Source organism: Mirounga leonina, unplaced genomic scaffold (genome assembly GCF_011800145.1).
Source record: "Mirounga leonina isolate KUSES-001 unplaced genomic scaffold, KU_Mleo_1.0 Mir_166, whole genome shotgun sequence".
NCBI lineage: Eukaryota > Metazoa > Chordata > Mammalia > Carnivora > Phocidae > Mirounga > Mirounga leonina.
This window is the reverse complement of record NW_023270418.1, coordinates 30,921,098-30,941,020: the sequence shown is the minus strand read 5'-3', so window position 1 is coordinate 30,941,020 and position 19,923 is coordinate 30,921,098. Positions and strand designations below refer to the sequence as shown.

At 53.1% G+C, this 19,923-nt stretch overlaps 1 protein-coding gene across 1 annotated transcript; it reads right to left on the bottom strand.

Annotated features, from left to right (window-relative positions):
- Positions 1-650: 650 nt before the first annotated feature.
- Positions 651-6,745, bottom strand: ARL2 (ADP ribosylation factor like GTPase 2). The gene is made up of 5 exons (XM_035013184.1): positions 6,610-6,745; positions 3,681-3,791; positions 3,421-3,583; positions 1,643-1,723; positions 651-1,105 (listed from the first exon to the last, which is right to left on the bottom strand). Exons 1-5 carry the CDS (start codon positions 6,672-6,674, stop codon positions 971-973), a joined length of 555 nt encoding a protein of 184 aa, XP_034869075.1. The 5' UTR covers positions 6,675-6,745; the 3' UTR covers positions 651-970.
- Positions 6,746-19,923: the final 13,178 nt, after the last annotated feature.

The following is a 19,923-nucleotide window of genomic DNA, read 5'->3' as shown; positions in this document are numbered from 1 at the left end:
CAGCCCCCAGTAGGACCACAGCAGGGGGCCCTGTGAAAACACCCATCTGTCGGGTCACCTGCGGGGCAACCCTGCTTCAGAGAGCGCCTTGGTCTTCAGAGAAGGACCCTTCTGTGCTCTGCTCGGTTAGCAAGCCCTGCTTGACGCTCACGTCCTTACACCCGGGTCCTCTCCCCTCCCCACTTCCCAAGAGCCCTTGAGCTTCATTTCTCGGTCACATGGGTTCCACTGCTTGAGCCAGCGCTGCCTGCTGCCTGTGGGTTCCTGGCTACAGTGGGGAGTTGGGAGCTGAAATTCAGCCCGTATTCCCTTCAGCAAATCATGAGCCCTGATGTGGGGCTGTGTCCCTTCTTCTTATTTACTGTTCTAGTGAACTGTCCACCCCCTTCCTCTACACAGAGAACTTCTACTTAGCCTTCCTGCCCAACGTCAATGTCACCTCCTCCGGGAAGTCTGCCTGGACCCTTCCAAACGGAATTAGTTGCAGCCCTGTCCCGTGCTTCTGTAACGCTTCGTGTGTCCCTGTGACACAGCAGCAGTGAACCCTCTGACTGGAACGACCTGTCCCTTTCGGTGCCCTGCTACCCTGCGGGCTCCCGGGGGGCGGGTCTCGGAGAGCGGGGGAAGCAAGAAGTGACTCCACCAGGAACTGGGGCAAGGAACGGTTTATTCTCATGGCTGAGCAAAGGATGAGGCCCACAGCCCTGGTAGCAGCAGAGGCGGCCCCCTCCCGGGCCCGGCCCTCTCCTCTCCCTCCTCTCCGGACGGAGGCTGCGGGCCGGCTGCATCGGGAGCCAGGGCGGCAGCCCTCCAGCCACGGGAGCTGGCGGGCCACAGAGCGGCAGCTTTGGGCGCGGGGTTGGGGGTGTTCGCCAGGCTGGCTGACTCCCATTCCCCCAAGGATGGTGCCTGATGAGGGCTGGGGGCGGGGGCGGGGCTGGACTGTGAGGTGGGGGGCATCCGGAGCGCTTCAGTCGGCTGTGAAGATGCGGCTGGAAATGTCATCCAGGAGCCAGTCAATGCCGAGTAGGAGGTTCTCCCCGGTGACAGCGCTACAGCCCTGGATGCACCAGTGGTGGCTATGGATGGAGTCCAGCTCCAGGGCCTGGGAGGGCGGAAGAGGGGGGTGGGCCCCGGTGACCGCGGGGCCGGGCCGCTCACAGCCCCTCCCCCCTCCCGGCTCTCCCCCCAGGGCCCCCAGAAGTCTCCTGGGGAAGTCTCCCTGGTGAAGATCTGTCAGGTCCTGGGGGCACCTGGGCTCCGGGTACACCACCACACCCCCCTTAGTAACAGCATAGCAGCGTGGGCTCCTGAGCATCTGTTGTGCTCTGCGCCCCACAATCGTCCTCCCATCCATTCCTCCCAAGGCCCAGGGAGCCAGGGATTGCTGGCCAGTTTACTGAGGAGAACAACAATCCTGCCTCTCAAGTAGGAGGCAGGACACAATTCGGGGTCCCACAGGCCTGCGCTGAGATCCTGACTTGTCTGCTTACTGGCCGAGTGACCTAGCTCTTCTCAGTCAACCTCCAGTGTCCGCCACAGGTCCTGCCACGCGAGGAGCTAATACTTGCTTCTGAAGTAAGTTAACCAAGAAATGCGTGCCCGTTCTCCTCCATGGGCCTGTACTAAGGCCTGGACTCACCTCCCGGATGGCGTTAGAGGACAGCGCTCCGGGCAGGTCTTGCTTGTTGGCAAAGATGAGGAGGGTGGCTCCAGCCAGGCGCTGGGGGAGAGAAATGAGGGGGGCGGAGTGGGGGCTCAGAGGGCAGCCCGGCCCCTCCTCTAATCACCCAGATCAGGTGGGGTCAGAGATCAACCTGGAAAATCAGGGCAAGGCCCCGGGGTGGTATAAGAGGCCCAGGTGGGGTAGGGAGTGTGGACATGGCCTGTGAGTCCAGCCATACATGGGGGGTGGGCAGGGAGGGAGCCCTAGGCTGGGGCCCAGCAGGCACCTCTCTTCTCCATGCCTCAGTTTCTTCCTCCATAAATGGGGAGGGGGTGATGGACAAGATGATTCCTGAGCCCTCTGGTTCTAGATTGTCCCATGTGATGATCCAACCTGTACAAAGAATGCAATCGTCCCGGGGCCATAGGGTCTGCTGGGAGTGACCTTTCCCTCTTCCAAGGTCATGTAGCACTTTCACTGTTCACTACCAGGCCTCACTCTCTGCCTCGGCTTCCAGTTACTTCCACATGTGTTCCTGACCGGGAGTCCCTCCAGGTAGGTAGGTGCATCCAGGCCTGATAAAGGGCCTCGAGGTGCCAGGCTGAGGGCTGAGCACAGACAGCCATGATCTCATTGGACCTGCTTGGCACCCACTGGAGGTGGCTAGTGCTAGACCAGATGACCGCGTCCCTGTGTGCCCAGAACAGTCCTGTTTATGTCTGTTGTCCCTGTGTAATTATTAACAAGTCCCTCTTTTGTTCTTAAAAGTGACCTGGGCGGCACCTGGGTGGCTCAGTCTTGAGGTGTCTGCCTTCGGCTCAGGTCGTGATCCCGGGGTCCCGGGATAGAGTCCCACATCGGGCTCCCTGCCCCGCGGGAGTCCTCCTTCTCCCTCTCCCATTCCCCCTGCTTGTGTTCCTGCTCTCACTGTGTCTCTCTCTGTCAAATAAATAAATAAAATCTTTAAAAAAAAAGAAAAAGTGACCTGGTTTTCAACTAGATGCAAGTGTAGTAACCCAGATCAAAACCTGGAACAGAAAAAGGGTATTAATGGAAAAACTGGTGAAACCTAAATAGAATCTGTAGTTAAGAGTAATTTGCCAATGTTCACTTCTTAGTTTTGACAAATGCACGGTGGTTACGTATAATGTTACCATCAGGGGAAGCAGGATGGAAAGTATATGGGGTATCTCTTCACTATCTTTGCAACTTCTCTGTAAATCTAAAATTTTATTTAAAGGGAAGTGTTTGGGGCCAGATAATAAGTTATAAGATCACCCTAATTCTAATGCCCACTGAGAAGTGAGGAAGTGGAGGTTCAGAGAGGTTAAGTGTCTTGCCTGCGGTTACACAGCAAAGAGTCCAACTCCTGAACCAGGATCCACTGCCTCCCAAAGCTTCACACACTGGCCTCGAGTCATCCTCCCTAAAGCCCCATTCAAGGTGCAGAACCTGAAGCTGAGGGTGCTGAAGAGCAGTGACATCAAAGGGACATGAACCCAGGTCTCCATTCATAAAACGTCCTGCCCACAGCACTGTGGGGCTCCCTGAGACCAAGCGTACAGGTGGTCTCTGCTTCCCCAAGGGTGCTGGGCACCTGGTGAGGCTCTGTGGAGAAGGAGACCCCGCCCTAGGTGCCCCTCAGGGGATCCGCTGAGGAAGCTGTTCACACATCCACGCATGGGCACCAAGCCTCGGGGCCCGGCTGCTGTTGGAAGCCTGGCTTCCCCTGCTTAGCCTGGCGCCCTGCCCACCTCCTCCACCAACAGGCTCTGTAGTTCCCGTTGGCAGTCCTGCATGCGCTGGCGGTCAGCGCTGTCCACCACCCAGATGAGGCCGTCCGTGCTCTCGAAGTAGTTCCGCCAGTAGGACCGCAGGGACTTCTGGCCGCCCACATCCCAGATGTTCAGCTTGAATCTGGGCGGGAAGGGGGGTGGCGAGAGGGTCAGCCTGGCCCCTCCCCCGCGCTCCCTGCCCTACGCCGGGGCCAGCCCACCACAGGGTCCCCGCTCACCCTCGGTGCTCCAGGGTCTTGATGTTGAAGCCCAGCGTCGGGGAGATGGTGTCAATGTCTTCCCCATTGAACTTCTTGAGGATGGTGGTTTTTCCAGCGTTGTCCAGGCCACTGGAGCACAGCAGGTTAAGGGGAAGTCCCCGTGCTCTGCAGGGTGGTGACATCATCCCAGTGCCCCTCTTTTAGGGGACGAGTCATCTCCCACCAGGGAGCACATTAGTTGAGCACGTGCCTGACACACAATTTATTGGCCCACACTCAATGGGAAAGGATCGAAGAGAGCTCATCTCTACCTAACCAAAGGTCCCGTAGTTTACAATATTTATCGAATGCTTGCTATGTGCCGGGCCCTTTTCTGGTGCTGGGGGTACCCCAGAGCCTAAGTCCCCACCGTTGGGCAACTCCTATTCAAGTACAGAGACCATCGATAGAGTGCAAACAAATGAGAAAAAGGCACCGTCAGCTCCTGGGGAGTGTAAGAAATACAGCTAAGAGGCTTTCGGAGGGGGCCTCCACAGGAGCTTTCTTTAGCTCGGATAACTCTCTCAGGGTCTCGAGCTGAGACCCAAACTACAGGGAGGAGACAGCTTTCCAAAGGACTAAGGGAAGAGCCTTCTAAACAGTGGGAAGAGCAAGAGTAAGTATCTGGAGGTAGCCACCCTCACCTTTCTTTTTCTGGAATGTTCCAAACCCTTTGCTAAGTGAGGGGGGCAGTTCAGCAGCTAGAAAGAACCCTCCTCCCCCCAATCCCATCCTTCTAACACTTAAGAGGGCTTGCAGCTGGGAGGGGGCCCAGGTGACTCAAACCAGCAGAATGAGGATGACAAAAGCTCTCCGGAGACCCAGACTTTGCCTCCGATACACCCCCCCACCTCCGAACCCCATCATCCACTGGATCATTCCCATCAGCTGACAAGCTGGTGTCTCTCTCACCTTAGGAGAAGCAAACCACACCCTCTCTTGATCCCTTTATTTCCTTCCCTTTATAGCAAACCTCCTCAAAACCTCTGTCCATACTCACCCTCTCCCATTTCCGTCCTGCTCTTTCTTGAACCCATGAGACTTTTGCTCCCACTGCTTCCCTGAAACTGCTCTTGCCAAGGTCCCTAAAGACCTCACATTGTGCTCTGGCTGGGCAGTCCTCAGCCCCCCGGCTTCCTCTCCATCAGAAGCACCTGACGGAGTGGCCTGCCCCTTCCTCCACTCCCTTACCTGGTTCCCATCGCCTTGACCTCTTACCCAGGTACGCCTCAGTTCTCCGTCCATACTCATCCCTTAGTGCTCTCACCCAGGATCACGGCTTCAAATACCATCTTTATGCTGATGACTCCCAAATGCACACATCCCACCCAGCTGCTCCTCTGGACTCAGTCCCTCTATGCAGCTGCCCATCTGACACTTACAGGATGTCTCAGAGGCATCTTGCATGGCCAAACCCATCTTTCTGAACCCGCTCCCTGCCCCTTGCCCCATCTCAGCAAGTGGTTCCTCATTCTTTGCACTGCTCAGGCCAGAAACCAGAAGTCAGGCTTGACTTCACTCTCCCTCTCACACTCGAGTCCAATCCAGCAGCGATACCTGCTGGGCCTCGGGTCAGAATGTCCCCCAACTTCCATCACCCCACTGCTTCCGTCCTGGTCTATGCCATCATCCCATCTCGCCTGTGGTGCAGCAACTACTCTCTGATCCCGCTTCCCCTCGGCAATTCTCATTTTAAGGAAAATCCAAGAACAAAAAGGCCCTACATGAGGTGGCTCTTCTGTCCCCGCTCTGTCCTAATCTCCTTGCACACTCTCTCCAGCCACACGGCCCTCCTTGACATTCCTTTAACACACCAGCTGAGTTCCTCCTTCCAGACCTTGCACTTGCTGTTCCTTTTGCTTAAACAAATTTCCCCAGGTATCTACATGGTTCATCCCTCACCTCCTAGTCTTTACTCAACTGTCACTTTCTCAGTGTGGCCTTCTTTGACCTTGTTTAAACTGCATTCTTCTTAATGCATCTTATACATTTTACCTATTTGCTTTGCTAATATCTTTCTCCCCACAGCATTATAGACCGTCCATGACGGTTAAGGATCTGTTTCGCTGTTTTACCGCAGCCCCTAGGACAGTGCCGAGCACACAGTAGGCACTCAATAAATACTTAATTGGATGAGTGAATTCTCTGTGCCTTTCTCTGACCTCTTTAAAACAGACATGATGTGAATATTATAAAGTTATCTGCGCACTTAAATGTCTTCTCTGCCCTGCTAGGGGAGCTCCGGGTGAGACCCGCCCCCTCTGGGATCGCAGAGTCCCGATCGGGCCTGGCACAGAGGAGGGGGAAAGAGTGCAGACGCCCGCTAACGGGACTCAGAGGGTCCGTGGGGCCCTCGGGCCACAAGCCGTCAGTCGCCGTTGGGGGGGATACCGACCGGCCGTGCGGTCAGAGACGAGAAACTGGACACACGGGGAAAACACCCCGCGCGGTCTACACCCGCCTCCCCTAGGAGCCCAGGGCGGGGCTCGCACGCCCCCGAGATTCCGACCCTGAGGGCGGGGCCGGGGCCTGGCACCCTCGGATGGGGGGAGGAAGGTCAGAGGCAGGGAGGACAGCGGCCTCACGCTCGAGCCAGTGACATCCGAGTCGCCTCCGGGACCCCCTCCCTCCCTACATAGGGACATCCGGTCCGGCCGCTGCGCCTTTAGGCCCTCACCTTTGGCCTTGGGGACGGAGTCCCCCCCCCCGCCCCGAGCCGGTGGTACGGCCTCCTCCCGGCCCCCCGCCGGGGCGATTGGTAGGGCCCACGTGCGTGACGCACAATGGGCAGTTGGTACGCGCCGGCCGCGCACCCCGCGCCCGGTAGGGGGCGCCTGGCACCAACTGCCCGGTGGGGAGCGCCCCCCGCCCCCCGCTACCCTCGCGGCTCCGGCGTCTGGGAGGATACAGCATGAGCAGTCGCAGCTCCCGCTCTTTCTGCTTCATCTTCTTCAGAATGGTCAGAAGCCCCATGGTCCCTGTAGCCCCCTCCGGCCGCCGTTCCTTCCTAGTCCCGGGACCCCTCTCCCTGCTCCTATTGGCTATCACGCCCACCGACAGCGCAGCCTATTGGCAGGCCTCTCGTTTGGTCCCGCCCTCCTCCCACGTGACCGCGAAGCTGCCCGGAGGTGCCGCTGAGATGGTCCCTCTAGCGGCGCTGGGGGCTTCTGCGGGGCCACCAGCGTTAACTCTTCGCTTCCCGAGGGTTTGGGGGACGAGGGTACCGCCATTCCTTCCTCCCCAGGAACCTAGGCTCGGCTGGGAACGGAAACCCGGATTGTGCCTTGGCTGCATGGGAGTAGGAGTTCTGACTCGGGAGTCGAAATCCAGAGCCCCAAGGAGGTTGACAAGCTCGTTCGGGGCCCCGTTCCCCGGAAACATGGTCCAGATCCTGCTCGTCGTGGACCTCGGCATCATCCTCAACCTGCCAGTTAGAGGGCCTCCCCCTTTCCCTGTCTCCTGGACTCGTCGAGGGTGGGCCGGGGATTCTTCATCGCGGGCGAAAATGCCCCCTAGGGGCCGTTTCGAAATGTGCGGGGACATTTTTGGGTTGTCCCAATTGCAAGGTACAGTCCCTGTCGTTTTGAAGGTAGGGGGCAGACCCGCGCAAAGAATTGTCCCGCCCAGGATGCCCATCGTTTCTCCGTTGAGAAGCACTGTTTTTCATTTCGCCAGTGAGAATATTGAGGTGCACATGATGCTTACACTGTGACTGGCATATAGTACGTACTCATTAAATATTTGTTGTTGAATGAATGACTTCGTCCAAGAGTTTGGTTCTTTACCTCAGCGCTCAAGTCCTGAAGAAGTGAAGAGAATGAGGGCAGGGACTAGGTAAATTGTAAACTCAGAAGGGGGGAGCTAAGCTTATTGTCTTACATTGAGCCCTACCCCCAGCCCACTACCAGGGTAAATGTGAGTAGACAACACAGAGCGGGCTTTCTCTCCTGCTTGGGAAAGAACAGCCCCTCACCAGCTGAAGATAACGGCTGATTTCTGTGAATTGTTTACAAAGCACTCCACGTTTTCTACTTCATGCTCCCACCAGCCTGGGGAGATTTGTTCCCTTTTTGTAGATGTGACAGTGAAGTCCAGAGAATTTAAAAGGAGCTTGGGCAGCAGTTGAAACTCAGGTCCGGTTGACAGTAAAATGCCCTGTTTTTCAGGGGCTCTCCATAGGGTTGGTCTAGAGAGGGGGAAGTCTGGAGCAAGCCTGAGCTTCCAGTCCTGCAGAAGAAGGTTGTGGACAGATGAGGGCTGGACAGAACAGGGTGCCTGGCTGAGCCCCCTGGGTCAGTACAGTTTACCCTCCACCAAGCACACGCAAGGGAAGAAAGTGAGCCTAACTCCTATTCAAAGTCTTTGAGACACAACTAAGATCACAAGATGCCTGCCATCCTGCCTCCCTGAATCTGTGCTTCAGAAATTCCAGCACCAGCACGTGAACGTGTATGACAAGGAAGTTCACTGTGGCAGGGTTTGGAACAACAAGACATTGGGAAAAAATCTAAGTGCCTTCAGTGGGAATCAGTTACCTAAGCTGGGGTACACCTGTGTGGTGGATCCCATGAAGATTTTGAGAAGGGCGAGATGAAGCATAATGTACCTGCATGGAAAGATGTCATGCCATGTTAAGTGAAAAAAAAATTTTTTTTTCAATGCCATTTTATTTTATTTTATTTTTAAGATTTTATTTATTTTTCTGACAGAGAGAGACACAGCGAGAGAGGGAACACAAGCAGGGGGAGTGGGAGAGGGAGAGAGAGAAGCAGGCTTCCCACTGAGCAGGGAGCCCGATGCGGGGCTCGATCCCAGGACACTGGGATCATGACCTGAGCCGAAGGCAGACGCTTAACGACTGAGCCACCCAGGTGCCCCTTCAATGCCATTTTAATATTAAAAATAACAGTAAGAACAATGACCCATGAAACAATGTTTTCCTACGGGATGCAGCCCATTAAGCAGAATGTGAAACTACTTTAGTGTCACAAATTAGTTGAACCGTATGAAATCGCCCATGTTTTACCGTTTTGACTATAAAGATGTCAGTTTCATATGGTTCAGCCTAGCAGCATTAGCAAATGCTATGTAATGTTTTTGGAATTCATGTTGTTGCATGTATAAGTTGTTTGTTCTTTTTTTTTATTTTTTTAAAGATTTTATTTATTTATTTGAGAGAGAGAGTGAAAGAAAGAGCACAAGAGCGGGGAGCGGGAGAGGGCGAAGCAGACTCCCTGCTGTGCAAGGAGCCTGATGCGGGACTCAATCCTTGGACTCCAGAATCATGACCTGAGCCAAAGGCATTTGCTTAACCAACTGAGCCACCCAGGCGCCCCCAAAATCCAAATATTTATATGTACATGTGTACTTCTTAGTGAGAGTCCTAGTCATGAAAGTTTGAAAATCACTGCAATTCAACTGTTAACTCTGGAGTAGGTTTGAGGGAAACTTAAAACCATTACCTTAAGCACATCTGGATTGTTTTATTTTATGACTACCACTAGTACTGAAATCCTTGTTTAAATGTCAGGATGAAAGCCCTGCCCTGTGCAAAGCTGTTGTAGCTTCCCACGGGCCACAGGGTAGGATTGTAATGGATAGCAATAAAAAAAAAAACAAAAAAAAAACCTGGGAGCTCTGTGAAATAGTAGGCCAGGATGTAACTGTATTTAACCTTTTTTTTTTTTAAAGATTTTACTCATTTATTTGTCAGAGAGAGAGAGCGCAAGTACAAGCAGGGGGAGCGGCAGGCAGAGGGAGAAGCAGACTCCCCACTGTGCAAGGAGCCCGATGTGGGGCTTGATCCCAGGACCCTGGGATCATGACCTGAGCCCAAGGCAGACGCTTAACCGACTGAGCTACCCAGGCAGCCCTGTATTTAACTTTTGAATAATAATTGCCTGGGGGCGCCTAGGTGGTTCGGTCAGTTAAGCATTGGACAATTGGTTTGGGTTCCTGTCATGATCTCAGTATATAGTCTGCTTGAGATTCTTTCCCTCTCCCTCCTCCTCTGCCCCCCACCTCGCATGTTCTCTCTCTTGCTCTCTCTCTAAAATAAATAATAAATAAAATCTTAAAAAAATAATAATTGCCTATAGCTAGAAATCTAGACTGGAGGGTGGAGAGGAGGGGCAGAGGGCTTTTAAAGACAAGGGCAGGGGCCTGGTGAGTGACAGGCAGTATTTTCATTTGCCTTATTGAGAGGAAGAAAGGGTGCTCTTAAGGAAGTAAAATCTTTAGGGAATACCTTTGGAAGAAAACTGGAAAGATCTTTAGAGCTGTAGCTATATATAACTGTGAATATGTATATATTCACGAGAGAGAATCGGGAAATTGAAATACCAAATCCTGTCAGCTGTGAAACCTGCTGTTGAAGGGAGAGTTTCTGGAGGCTAAATAAGTGGATTGTAGCTGGAGGACAGAGTTCTAGATGCCTTTTAAAAAGGCATGCGTGTTTACCCAATGTCTGGGGAGGAAATTTTCGCATTATAATTTTTAATTGTAAGTGGTGTAGCCTTTTTGAGTCAGCAATACATTTCATGTATCACCTTTATAATCATAAAAGTAACAACTCTTTTTATCCCGGAACAACAGCAAGCCGGGGAAAAGACCCCGCCTGAATCAAATTGCTGGTCATTAAGCACTGGCAAGAACCATACCTAGGTATCCTATTTATTTATTTGTGTATATAAATATTTATTTTTAAGCTTGTCCTAGATGAATTTTCTATTTGATTCTTCTAAAGTATAATGTTCATGGACGTTGTTTAAAGTTACAGTTTTGATAAAAGGAAGCCTGTTTTTCTCTGGTGAGACCCATCTGTGGAGCACCAGCACATGACAGAAGCACTAACCAGCACTTGGTGGCAGCATACCCAAGTGTAGGCTTTGTCCTACTAATCAGTAAACAAAGAACTGGAAGCTTGAGTGTGTGCAACCTAATCCCTGGAATGGCCACGGCCTCCAGACCACAGTTCTGCCCTGGCCTGTTCTAGTACTCCCCACCCCTGATCTTCCTGTAAACCGTAAGGATCCAGGAAAAGCCCTGTGCCCAGTGGGTGTGTACGAGGTGCCGGCCACAGCCAGAGTGTTCATGCGTCCTCATTCCAGGCCTTAGCCCAGCTGCCTCATGTGGGAGGCAGAGGAGGTATCTTTTCCAGCTTACAGATGACAAAACAAGGTGTTTGCGCACACCTTCATCATCCACCCAAGGGCACATGACATCCTCAGGCTTTTCCAGAACCTTCGGAGTGGGGAAGGGGCTTGAGAACCTGAGCTCTTCCAACAAACACATTCACCTCACCTGTGCCTGTGGGCTTCTCGTTGCCACGGCGCCTGGCGGGGTGCACAGTGGCTGTGCCTTAGCTCGGCCACCTGAGGGGCAGGTTCCGCTCTTCTCCTTACTTGACGCAGGAACCAGGGGCTCCACCCGCCCCATCACTACCACAGCCTCTCCCTCCCACCATTTTCCTGTTCCTTCTCCCCAAGGCAGAGGGACGTTTTTATCCTGTGCTCAGATTTTGTCCCTCCTCTGCTCAAAGCCCTGCCCTGTCTGCTGGGTGCTCCCTGTATCTCCCAGAGTTAGAGCCTGAGGTCTCCGGCAGCTCATAAGGCCTGTATGAATGGCCCACAAGGCTCTCTCCCCCATCACCTACTCCTCCCCCTCCATCTACGAATCCCCCAACACACTGGCACGTTCCCACTGCCCCTAACCCACACTTCCGGGTCACCTCCCTCTCTTCAATTCTTTGCTCAAATACCCAATGTCTCAAAAAAAAAAAATTTTTTTTTGTTCGAATGTCTCACTGAGGCTCACCCTGACTGTGCTGCACCATGGTGGGGGGGGGTGCCCAGGTTTTAATTTGAAACCCCTTAATCCCCCACCCACATTCCCTAAATCCTTTACTTTGCTCTGTATTCCCCCATGACACTTAAGGCCTTCTGCAGCCTCTATAATTCCTTTATGTTGTTACATTTATCCTCCCCCACCCCTCCATCCACCCTTGGATGAAAGCTTCAAAGGGCAGGGATCTGGATTTCTTTCCCCCAGTTTTATTGCAAAATAATTGACCTACGTCACTATATCAGTTTAAGGTGTACAGCATGATGGTTTGATTTAAGTATGTGGTGAAATGATTGCTGCGATAGGCTTAGCTAATATCCATCTTCTCATGTAAATACAGTAAAGAAAAGGAGAAAAAAAGGGAAAAAAATTCTCCTTGTGATGAGAACCCTTAGGATTTATTCTCTTAACTTTCCCATACCTCGTACAGCACTGTTAGCTATGGGCCTGGGGTCATACATTACGTCCCCAGTACTTCGTTATCTTGCAACTGGAAGTTGGTATCTTTGGACAACCTTCCTCCATCTCCCCCTCCCCGATTATCCACCTCTGGTGTTAAATCTGGATTCTTTTTTTAATACTTAAAAAAAAAAAAAAGATTTTATTCATTTATTTGAGAGGGAGCATGAGTAGGGGGTGGAGAGGGGGAGGGCAGAGGAAGAGGGATAAACAGACTCCCTGCTGAGCAGAGAGCCCAACTCGGAACCTGGGATCATGACCTGAGCCAAGGCAGATGCTTAACCCACTGAGCCACCCAGGCGCCCATATATATATATTTTTTAGATTATTTATTTATTTATTTGAGAGAGAATGAGAGACAGAGAGCATGAGAGGGAGGAGGGTCAGAGGGAGAAGCAGACTCCCCGCCGAGCAGGGAGTCCGATGCGGGACTCGATCCCGGGACTCCAGGATCATGACCTGAGCTGAAGGCAGTCGCTTAACCAACTGAGCCACCCAGGCGCCCCTATTTTTTTTCTTTAATCAGATGTCTCCCAGCACCTAGAGCAGGGCCTGCCACGTAGTGGATGCTCAGTAAATATCTGTTGAGTAAAGGGGACAGAGGCAGAGGGTCTGTCAACTGCTTCCTAGCAGCTCACTCAGCTAGAAAGCAGCTGAGCCCTGTCGGCCTTATTCTTTTTTTTTTTTTTTAAAGATTTTATTTATTTATTCATGAGAGACAGAGAGAGAGAGAGAGGCAGAGGGAGAAGCAGGCTCCCAAGGAGCAGGGAGCCCGATGTGGGACTCGATTCCAGGACCCTGGGATCATGACCTGAGCCGAAGGCAGACGCTTAACCATCTGAGCCACCCAGGCGCCCTGTCGGCCTTATTCTTAACCACTAGGCTTCTCGGCCTCCAGACCTTGGCTGCTGAGGTCCCCCAGAGGCCAACTCCCAGAGCGGCCCACACTGAAAAGAGCGTCTCCTGGGCACCCGGGGAGCTGAGGCCTAGAGTGGGAGTCAGGCAGGTGGCAGTACCAGGAGAGGGCCCAGACCTCCCGAGCCCACGTACCCACCCTCAGTTCAGTGTCCCCTTGTCTGATAGAAAGCCCCCTCTGTTCTCTTAAATGGCACAGACTCCCCAGGCTGCAAGGTGTCCATCTCCCAGAAAGCCTCAGGCCAGCCCCAGCCTCCAGCCACAGCAAGAGGGGCCCTGAAAGGTGAGTTGTCACATTCTTTCACGTTACATATGAGAAAACTGAGCCCCAGAGAGGGCACAAGCCTGCCTGAGGCCCTGTGCCTGGTAGCACGTGAGTTGCCGGTAGATCCAGTTTTCCTGGGACCCTTTCCTAGGCTTTCTTCTGCATGGGGACCCCCTTCAGCTTCAGGACCCCTGGCCCGGGACCTGTGGGAGGCCCCATCCTCATGGGTACTTCACCGTGGGTCAGCAGTCTTTCCCTTGCAGACCCACAGCGGGTTTCCTCCACAGGAAGGAGGAACGTTCCCCATCTGCTTGAGGGTGCTCTGTGTCCTCATTATTTCTGCTCCAGAGCCAGAAGCCATGAGCTGGATCAAGAAGAGCACGAGCTGGATCAAGAAGAGCACGATGGTAAAAGCCTGCTGGGGCTGTGGCAGAACCTGTCAGCCGGATTCTGCCATGTCCTTGCACTTGGCCAAGTCCCCTTCTCTCGCCGAACCTTACTTTCCCCACCCATAAAGCAAGGAGACCGGATGGACAATCTCCAGAATCTTCTGACCACGACTTATGGCCAAGCTGCCTTGCCAAAGCTCTTGGCACCCTTGGTACAGTACTTGGGATGGGTCAGCCAAGGCAAGTGCTCTCTTGTCTCTTGCTTGGGGGACATTGGCCACGCTGAGTTGGGCTTGTATGTCCCACCCACTTCCGCCCTCCAGGCTCTGGCTCATGACCCTGCCCCACTAGCCTCAGAGCAAGGCCTTCCTGGTGTCCAGCACCAAAGACAAAATGAGGGAGAGTCATTTGGGGAGTGGAGAGGCTCCCTCAAAGGCCAGGGTGACAGCCCTTCCTCTCTAGTGTCTAGGATCTTAGCAGGGTCCCCAGCATGGGCCTCTCTGCTATGTGCAGCAGGCAGAGGAGATGTGACAAGGGAGAGCCAGCCAGGGACGCTGGGACAAGAGGGAACTTGCTGGTGACTGCTTGCTTGCTTTCTCTCTCTTTTTTTTTTTAACATTTTCTCTTCATTTATTTTGAGAGAGAGAATGTGGGCAGAGGGAGGGGCAGAGGGAAAGAGAGGGAGAGAGAGAATCTCAAGCAGACTCCACACTGAGCGCAGAGCCCGACAAGGTGTTCGATCCCAGGAGATCATGACCTGAGCCGAAATCAAGAGTCAGACACTTAACCCGTTGAGCCACCCAGGCGCCCCTGGGTGACTGCTTTCCATCCGTGGTTTCCGTCATCATGACAGCACTGGCAAAGCAAGGGTATTGTCCCCATTTTACAGACAAGGAAACTGAGGCCCAGAGAAACCATGGGCCGTGTCTAAGGTCACACAGCTGGAAGTGGCAGAGCAGGGATTTGAACCCTAGCCTGTCTGGGACTTGGACCACCTGGAAAATCCAGGAGCTGCAGTCACCAGGGCCACATCCTGCAAAGCCCTGGGAGGTTTGCTGACTCTTGCGCTCAGCTGTTAATTATTTATACTCCCTGCCCACTCCCAAAAGTTTGAGTCTGCTTCCGGGAAAGACGTGTATGTTCAAGGAACAGAAAATCAGAAGCACAAAGCTTTGGGGGCAGCAGAGGGCCCAGCAGGACGAGGGCTGGGCACCCTGCCCCAGCTCCCACTGATAGCTGAGCAGTGACAGCGTCACTGAGCCCCGGTGAAGTCACCCAGTTCCTGGGAAGCCCGGCTATTTGCAGATTGCAGCTGGGATGAGTGTTCACAGGGTGCTGTGCTGAAGTGAAAGTCAGTCTTTTCCTCCCTCAGCCCTGGGGAGTCCCCAAGATGTCGCTGCCCTAGTCCCTGCCCAGCATTCGGTTCATTTGGAATCTTTCCCTCAGCAGGCCTCCGCTTTTCCACCCATGGGTCCCTGTGAAGCAAAGGAAAGAGAGGGTGTAGGGTTGGTGTCAGACGTGGGGGCATGGAGTCCATCCCACCTGGTGAATGTGACTCCACCAAGGGATGCATCTCTAGCAGCAGTTTCCTCACGTCTGAATCTGAGCCAAGGTGGTGGCGTCAGCCCAGTATCTGTTACCCCTTCTCCCGCCAACAGCCCTATGGGGGTTGCCCTTCCCTCACCCCCTGTCCCTAGAGTTAAAACAGGGCTGACCCCTTCTCCTGAGCTCCAGGATGGGCCTGAGACCCCTGCCTGGCCTATCTTACTTTATCTCCTGGCCACAGTGACTGATGTCAGGAATAGCCACGTGACTTAAGCCAAACCAAGTCCTGGCCCTTTGTGGGAACCTCTGGGAAAGTGGCGGGGGGTGGAGGGATGCGCCCTCCTCGTGGCCATCTTCTAGAAGAGTGAGGGTGAGACGCTCGCTCCTGATGACATAGTTTGGGCATCATGATCCAGCTGTGCCTAAAGCTGTTACGCTCTAGACTTGCCAGTAACTTAAGCTTGAGTTAGATCATTTAGAAAACTAAGAATGCAGAGAATCCTAATTTCCCATCTGTTATTAATAGCCCTTTAGAAGCATGAGAAATTTTGAACAACTGACATCAAATATTAAGTGCTACTGCTTACACGTGGACAGCAACACTTTTTTTCCCACTAAAAAGGTATTTCATTAGGAAAAAAAAACCTCATCCCTCATGTACTCCACCTTTTTTCTTTTTTTTTTAAGATTTTTTATTTGAGAGAGAGAGAGAGAAGGAGCAGGGGGAGGGGCAGAAGCAGACTCCCCGCTGTGCAGGGAGCCTGATGACGACGACGTGGGGCTCCATCCCAAGACTCTGCCTCTGGGATCGTGACCTGAACCGAAGGCAGACGTTTAACCGACTGAGCCACCCAGGTGCCCCTCCACCATTTTTTTTCTTAAAATACATAATAATAATGAACTAAAATACAAGCCTTTGGTTATGTGGACAAAAATTTCTCAGATATTTATTGAGTGCCTTCATTAAAAGTTGAACCCAATGTTTATGTGCCAGGCACTGTGCTAAGCCCTTTACATATATGACTTCATCAAATCCTTATATTATTATGCCCACTTTACAGAAGAGGCAGAAAGAGTCAAGTGACTTGCCCGAGACCAAGTTCCAGGCCCCAGGATGGAGCCTGCCCATCCTTCAGTGTCCTTGCTAAAGAGTTTCTTCTTTGGAGGACCTTCTCTGATCTCCCCGGTAGGAGGAAGTGCCCTCTGCTGCCATGGACTCCCCACCCAGGCCTGCCAGCCAGCTGATGTGCTGGGTGTGAGTCTCACACCCTGGGCGGGGTGTGAACTGGTGTGGGCCGAGGCTTCGCTCCCACGCAGGTCCATCCACAGTTGCAAGTGGGAAGTCTATAGCCAGCCTCAGCCCCGTCTGCAGCCACTTGGTCTCTTTCTCTGCTATCCCGAGAAGACCAGGCCTCAAGTGAGGGGTGTGCACGGTGGGAGGTGGGGGAGACCTAGACAGAGGGTCTTCATGCCTGGACAACTGGAGACCCCCAGCATCTCTCCAAGCCCGTAAGGTGTGGGAAGGAACTGGGACAGGGCTTCTCCCAAACCAGCTGTGTGACTGTATCCTCCCTGTGCTTCAGTTTCCTCGCTGGTAAAATGAGGAGGTTGGTTGAGGAGAGCACCCCCCAGGAATCCAAGGCAGGTCCTGTGGGAATGAGTAAGGCAGAAGTTTCTTTACTCGTCCAGGAAGCTTTTGGGGTTTCTGGCAAGCTGTCTGCGGGACTTGCATTCATTCATTCATCAATTGATCACCCCTTATGTGGAGGCAGTGTTTGATACTTTGGAGAGTAAGACAGGAAACGACCCCGTTGCCCAAGAGCTCACTCTGTAGCTCTGGTTTGGGGAGGCCTCCCAGCCTCCCCCTGCAGGGGCTGCAGGCTTCCAACTAGAGGATCAGGCCCTCCCGCCCTGGCTGTGGACGAGGACTCAGGGCTCGGAGGAGAGAGGTGTGTCCTCCCTCCAGCTCCGCCCCCTCCCTCCAGGCCACCTGGGCTCTCTGGGCATTAGTCTCTTTCCCTTCTAAGTAGAAGGTTGCCCTGGAGGACCCAGAAGCCTGCCCTGCCGGCCTGGGAGGGCGTCCACCTCTTGGGGAAGCCACGCACAGCCATTCGTGGTTAAACATTACCCATTCTGGGGCGCCTGGGTGGCTCAGTCGGTTAAGCGTCTGCCTTCGGCTCAGGTCATGATCCCAGGGTCCTGGGATCGAGCCCCGCATCGGGCTCCCTGCTCCGTGGGAAGCCTGCTTCTCCCTCTCCCACTCCCCCTATTTGTGTTCCCTCTCTCGCTGTGTCTCTCTCTGTCAAATAAATAAATAAAATCTTAAAAAAAAAACAAAAACATTACCCATTCTGTGTCCCTCATCCCTGACATGGCTCAGGGAGAGCCAGCCATAAGCGCTGCCTTCTTCAGACTTCCTCCAGGGCTGTGGCCTCCTGAGAGAGGCCACAGGCACACTTGCTGACTGTCTCCTTTCCACCCCAAGCTAGGGTCTGCAGAGGGAAAGACTGGGGGTCCAAGTCTGGGGCCTAGCCACTGCCTCCCTACCCCACAGATTTTTTTTTTTTTCTTGGTTATATCACATGTGTGGCTTTCCCAGATCCTTCCCTGTGGAGCTCATGGACTGGCTTAATGAGCCCCTTAGGGGCCCGCCTCAGGCAAGATGACCTGGCCCTCTTGGTTTTTGAGGAACAAAAATCATCCAGAGACATTGAGGCAGCCTCCCTGCATGCGATGCCCCACTTCAGCCTCTGCTCCCCGACCCCTTTCAAGCAAGGAGGGCCAGACCCAGCTGTCATGCCCATCCCCCCCTCGCCTGGGCATTTACAATTAGGAGGCTTCATTAATCCCGGGTTCCCACAAATCTCACCAAGGGGAACGGATTCTAGCGGGATAGCACTTGACCATATGCAGAGAGCTTTCTTCTCAGCTCATTCTTTTCCATCTTCAAAGCAACTTTGTAAAATAGGTACGATCTCATTGTCATCTACAGCGTACGTATGACAATGTTGAGGCCGCATCGACCTTTGAGTGCCAAGTATCAGAGTCGCGTCTGACTCTAAAGCCCAGACTGGTTTCATGCCCAATTCTAGGCAGAGCAGGGGTGGCCACTCCCCCAGCCCCGCTCAAGGCAGACATCACTAATCAATCACAGCACGGCAGATGCTGCGACTCATCTGCCCTGCTCTTTTCTAAGAAGCTCCGAGGCGGCTGTGAACCCCTCAACACCGCCCTGCGGGACACCATTACCTATCAGAAGATCCCATCTACACTATTTGCCATTCCTGTGATCCCACACCATCAGCCTTGAGCCCTCAGGACTCAGATACAATCCGAGGTGCTCTAGTCACCAGACCACGGGACCCTGGGCACCGCACATCAGTGGCTATGCTGTTCTCGGACCGGGGTTCCTGGCTCCTCTGTCCCCAGACAGATGTCCCTTCCGTGCACGGTCTCCTTTAGAGATACAACAACCGTGCAGGTTTGCCTGAGGCTTCTGGGTTTGCTAAGTCTTTAACAGAAGTATTTATTAGGAAACACTTCAGGAACGCCTGGGTGGCTCAGTCGGTTAAGCGTCTGCCTTCGGCTCGGGTCATGATGCCAAGGTTCGGGGGTCGAGTCCTGCATCGGGATCCTTGCTCAGTGGGACACCTGCTACTCCCTCTGTCTGCCTCTCTCTCTCTCTCTCTGACAAAAAAAAAAAAAAAAAAAAAAATCTTAAAAAAAAAAAGGAAACAGGTATACACCAACATGTAGGTAATAATATTATCAGAGTGTTTAAGCCACAGGATACCACAGACACTGAAATCCCTGTATATCGGTGCACCCCAGTCACCACATTCTGAATTTCGTGTTTCTCATTCCCATGCACATTTTTATACTTTGATTACATATTTGCGTACCCATATGATTCAACCTTACAGAAATGGTGTTGTTTGGATCTTGTTGCAGCTTGTGATGTTCAAACAACTGGACGTGACGGACTCTCAGGCATGATGCTCAGTGCAGCTCTGAATCGCCCAGCAGATCAGAGTTGCAAGTATTTGTCGAACTCTTCCTCTGTACCAGGCATGGTTGCGGGTGCCTGGCCCGCCTCACCGCATTTCACGTTCCTGACAGAATTATTTTTATCCCCCCTTTATAGATTTGAAAACAAAGGCACAGAAAGGTGAAATTAATTTTTTTTAAGATTGTATTTTTTTATTTGAGAGAGCGAGCGAGAGAGCACAAGCAGGGGGAGCAGCAGGCAGAGGGAGAGGGAGAAGCAGGCTCCCCGCTGAGCAAGGAGCCCGACGTGGGGCTCGATCCCAGGACCCCGAGATCATGACCTGAGGCAGACGCTTAATCAGCTGAGCCCCCCAGGCTCCCCAGAAAGGTGAAATTATGTCCCCAAGTCACATAGCTTGGAGGCTGTTCTCCTAACCGCTAGACACCGCTCCCTCTACTTCTGCGTGGTCTGTTGAATGAAAACACAGTAATTTATCCATCTGTTCTCCTATTTAAGGGCCATTGCTTATTTTTGCACACTTGCCTCAACACTGGTCTCCGAGGGTTTGGGGGTGGTTGTATTATCTTGCTTGGTTCCTCCGTGAAGCTCTGAGTAGCTACTTGTCCCATCCCCCTACACCCATTAGAGACGAGGAAACTAAGACTCAGAGAGGATGAATCACATTCTCAAAGCTGCGCGGCTCCCACGGGCCAGAGGTGGGCGGCAAACCTGGACGCCAGCAGTTCCAGCTCCCAGAGGCTCTCCCGTGTCCCACATGAGCCCTTGGCTCCCCATTGGCTTCGCCTCTTGTCTCTGTGC

What these genes read in the sequence shown, in the direction of transcription:
- ARL2 (XM_035013184.1), bottom strand. Translation starts at nt 6,674, where the DNA reads ATGGGGCTTCTGACCATTCTGAAGAAGATGAAGCAGAAAGAGCGGGAG. An exon ending in AGAGCCTGTTGGTGGAGGAG is followed by an intron (nt 1,724 to 3,420) that starts GTGGGCAGGGCG and finishes TCTCTCCCCCAG; the next exon opens with CGCCTGGCTGGAGCCACCCT. An exon ending in CCTCTAACGCCATCCGGGAG is followed by an intron (nt 1,106 to 1,642) that starts GTGAGTCCAGGC and finishes CCGCCCTCCCAG; the next exon opens with GCCCTGGAGCTGGACTCCAT.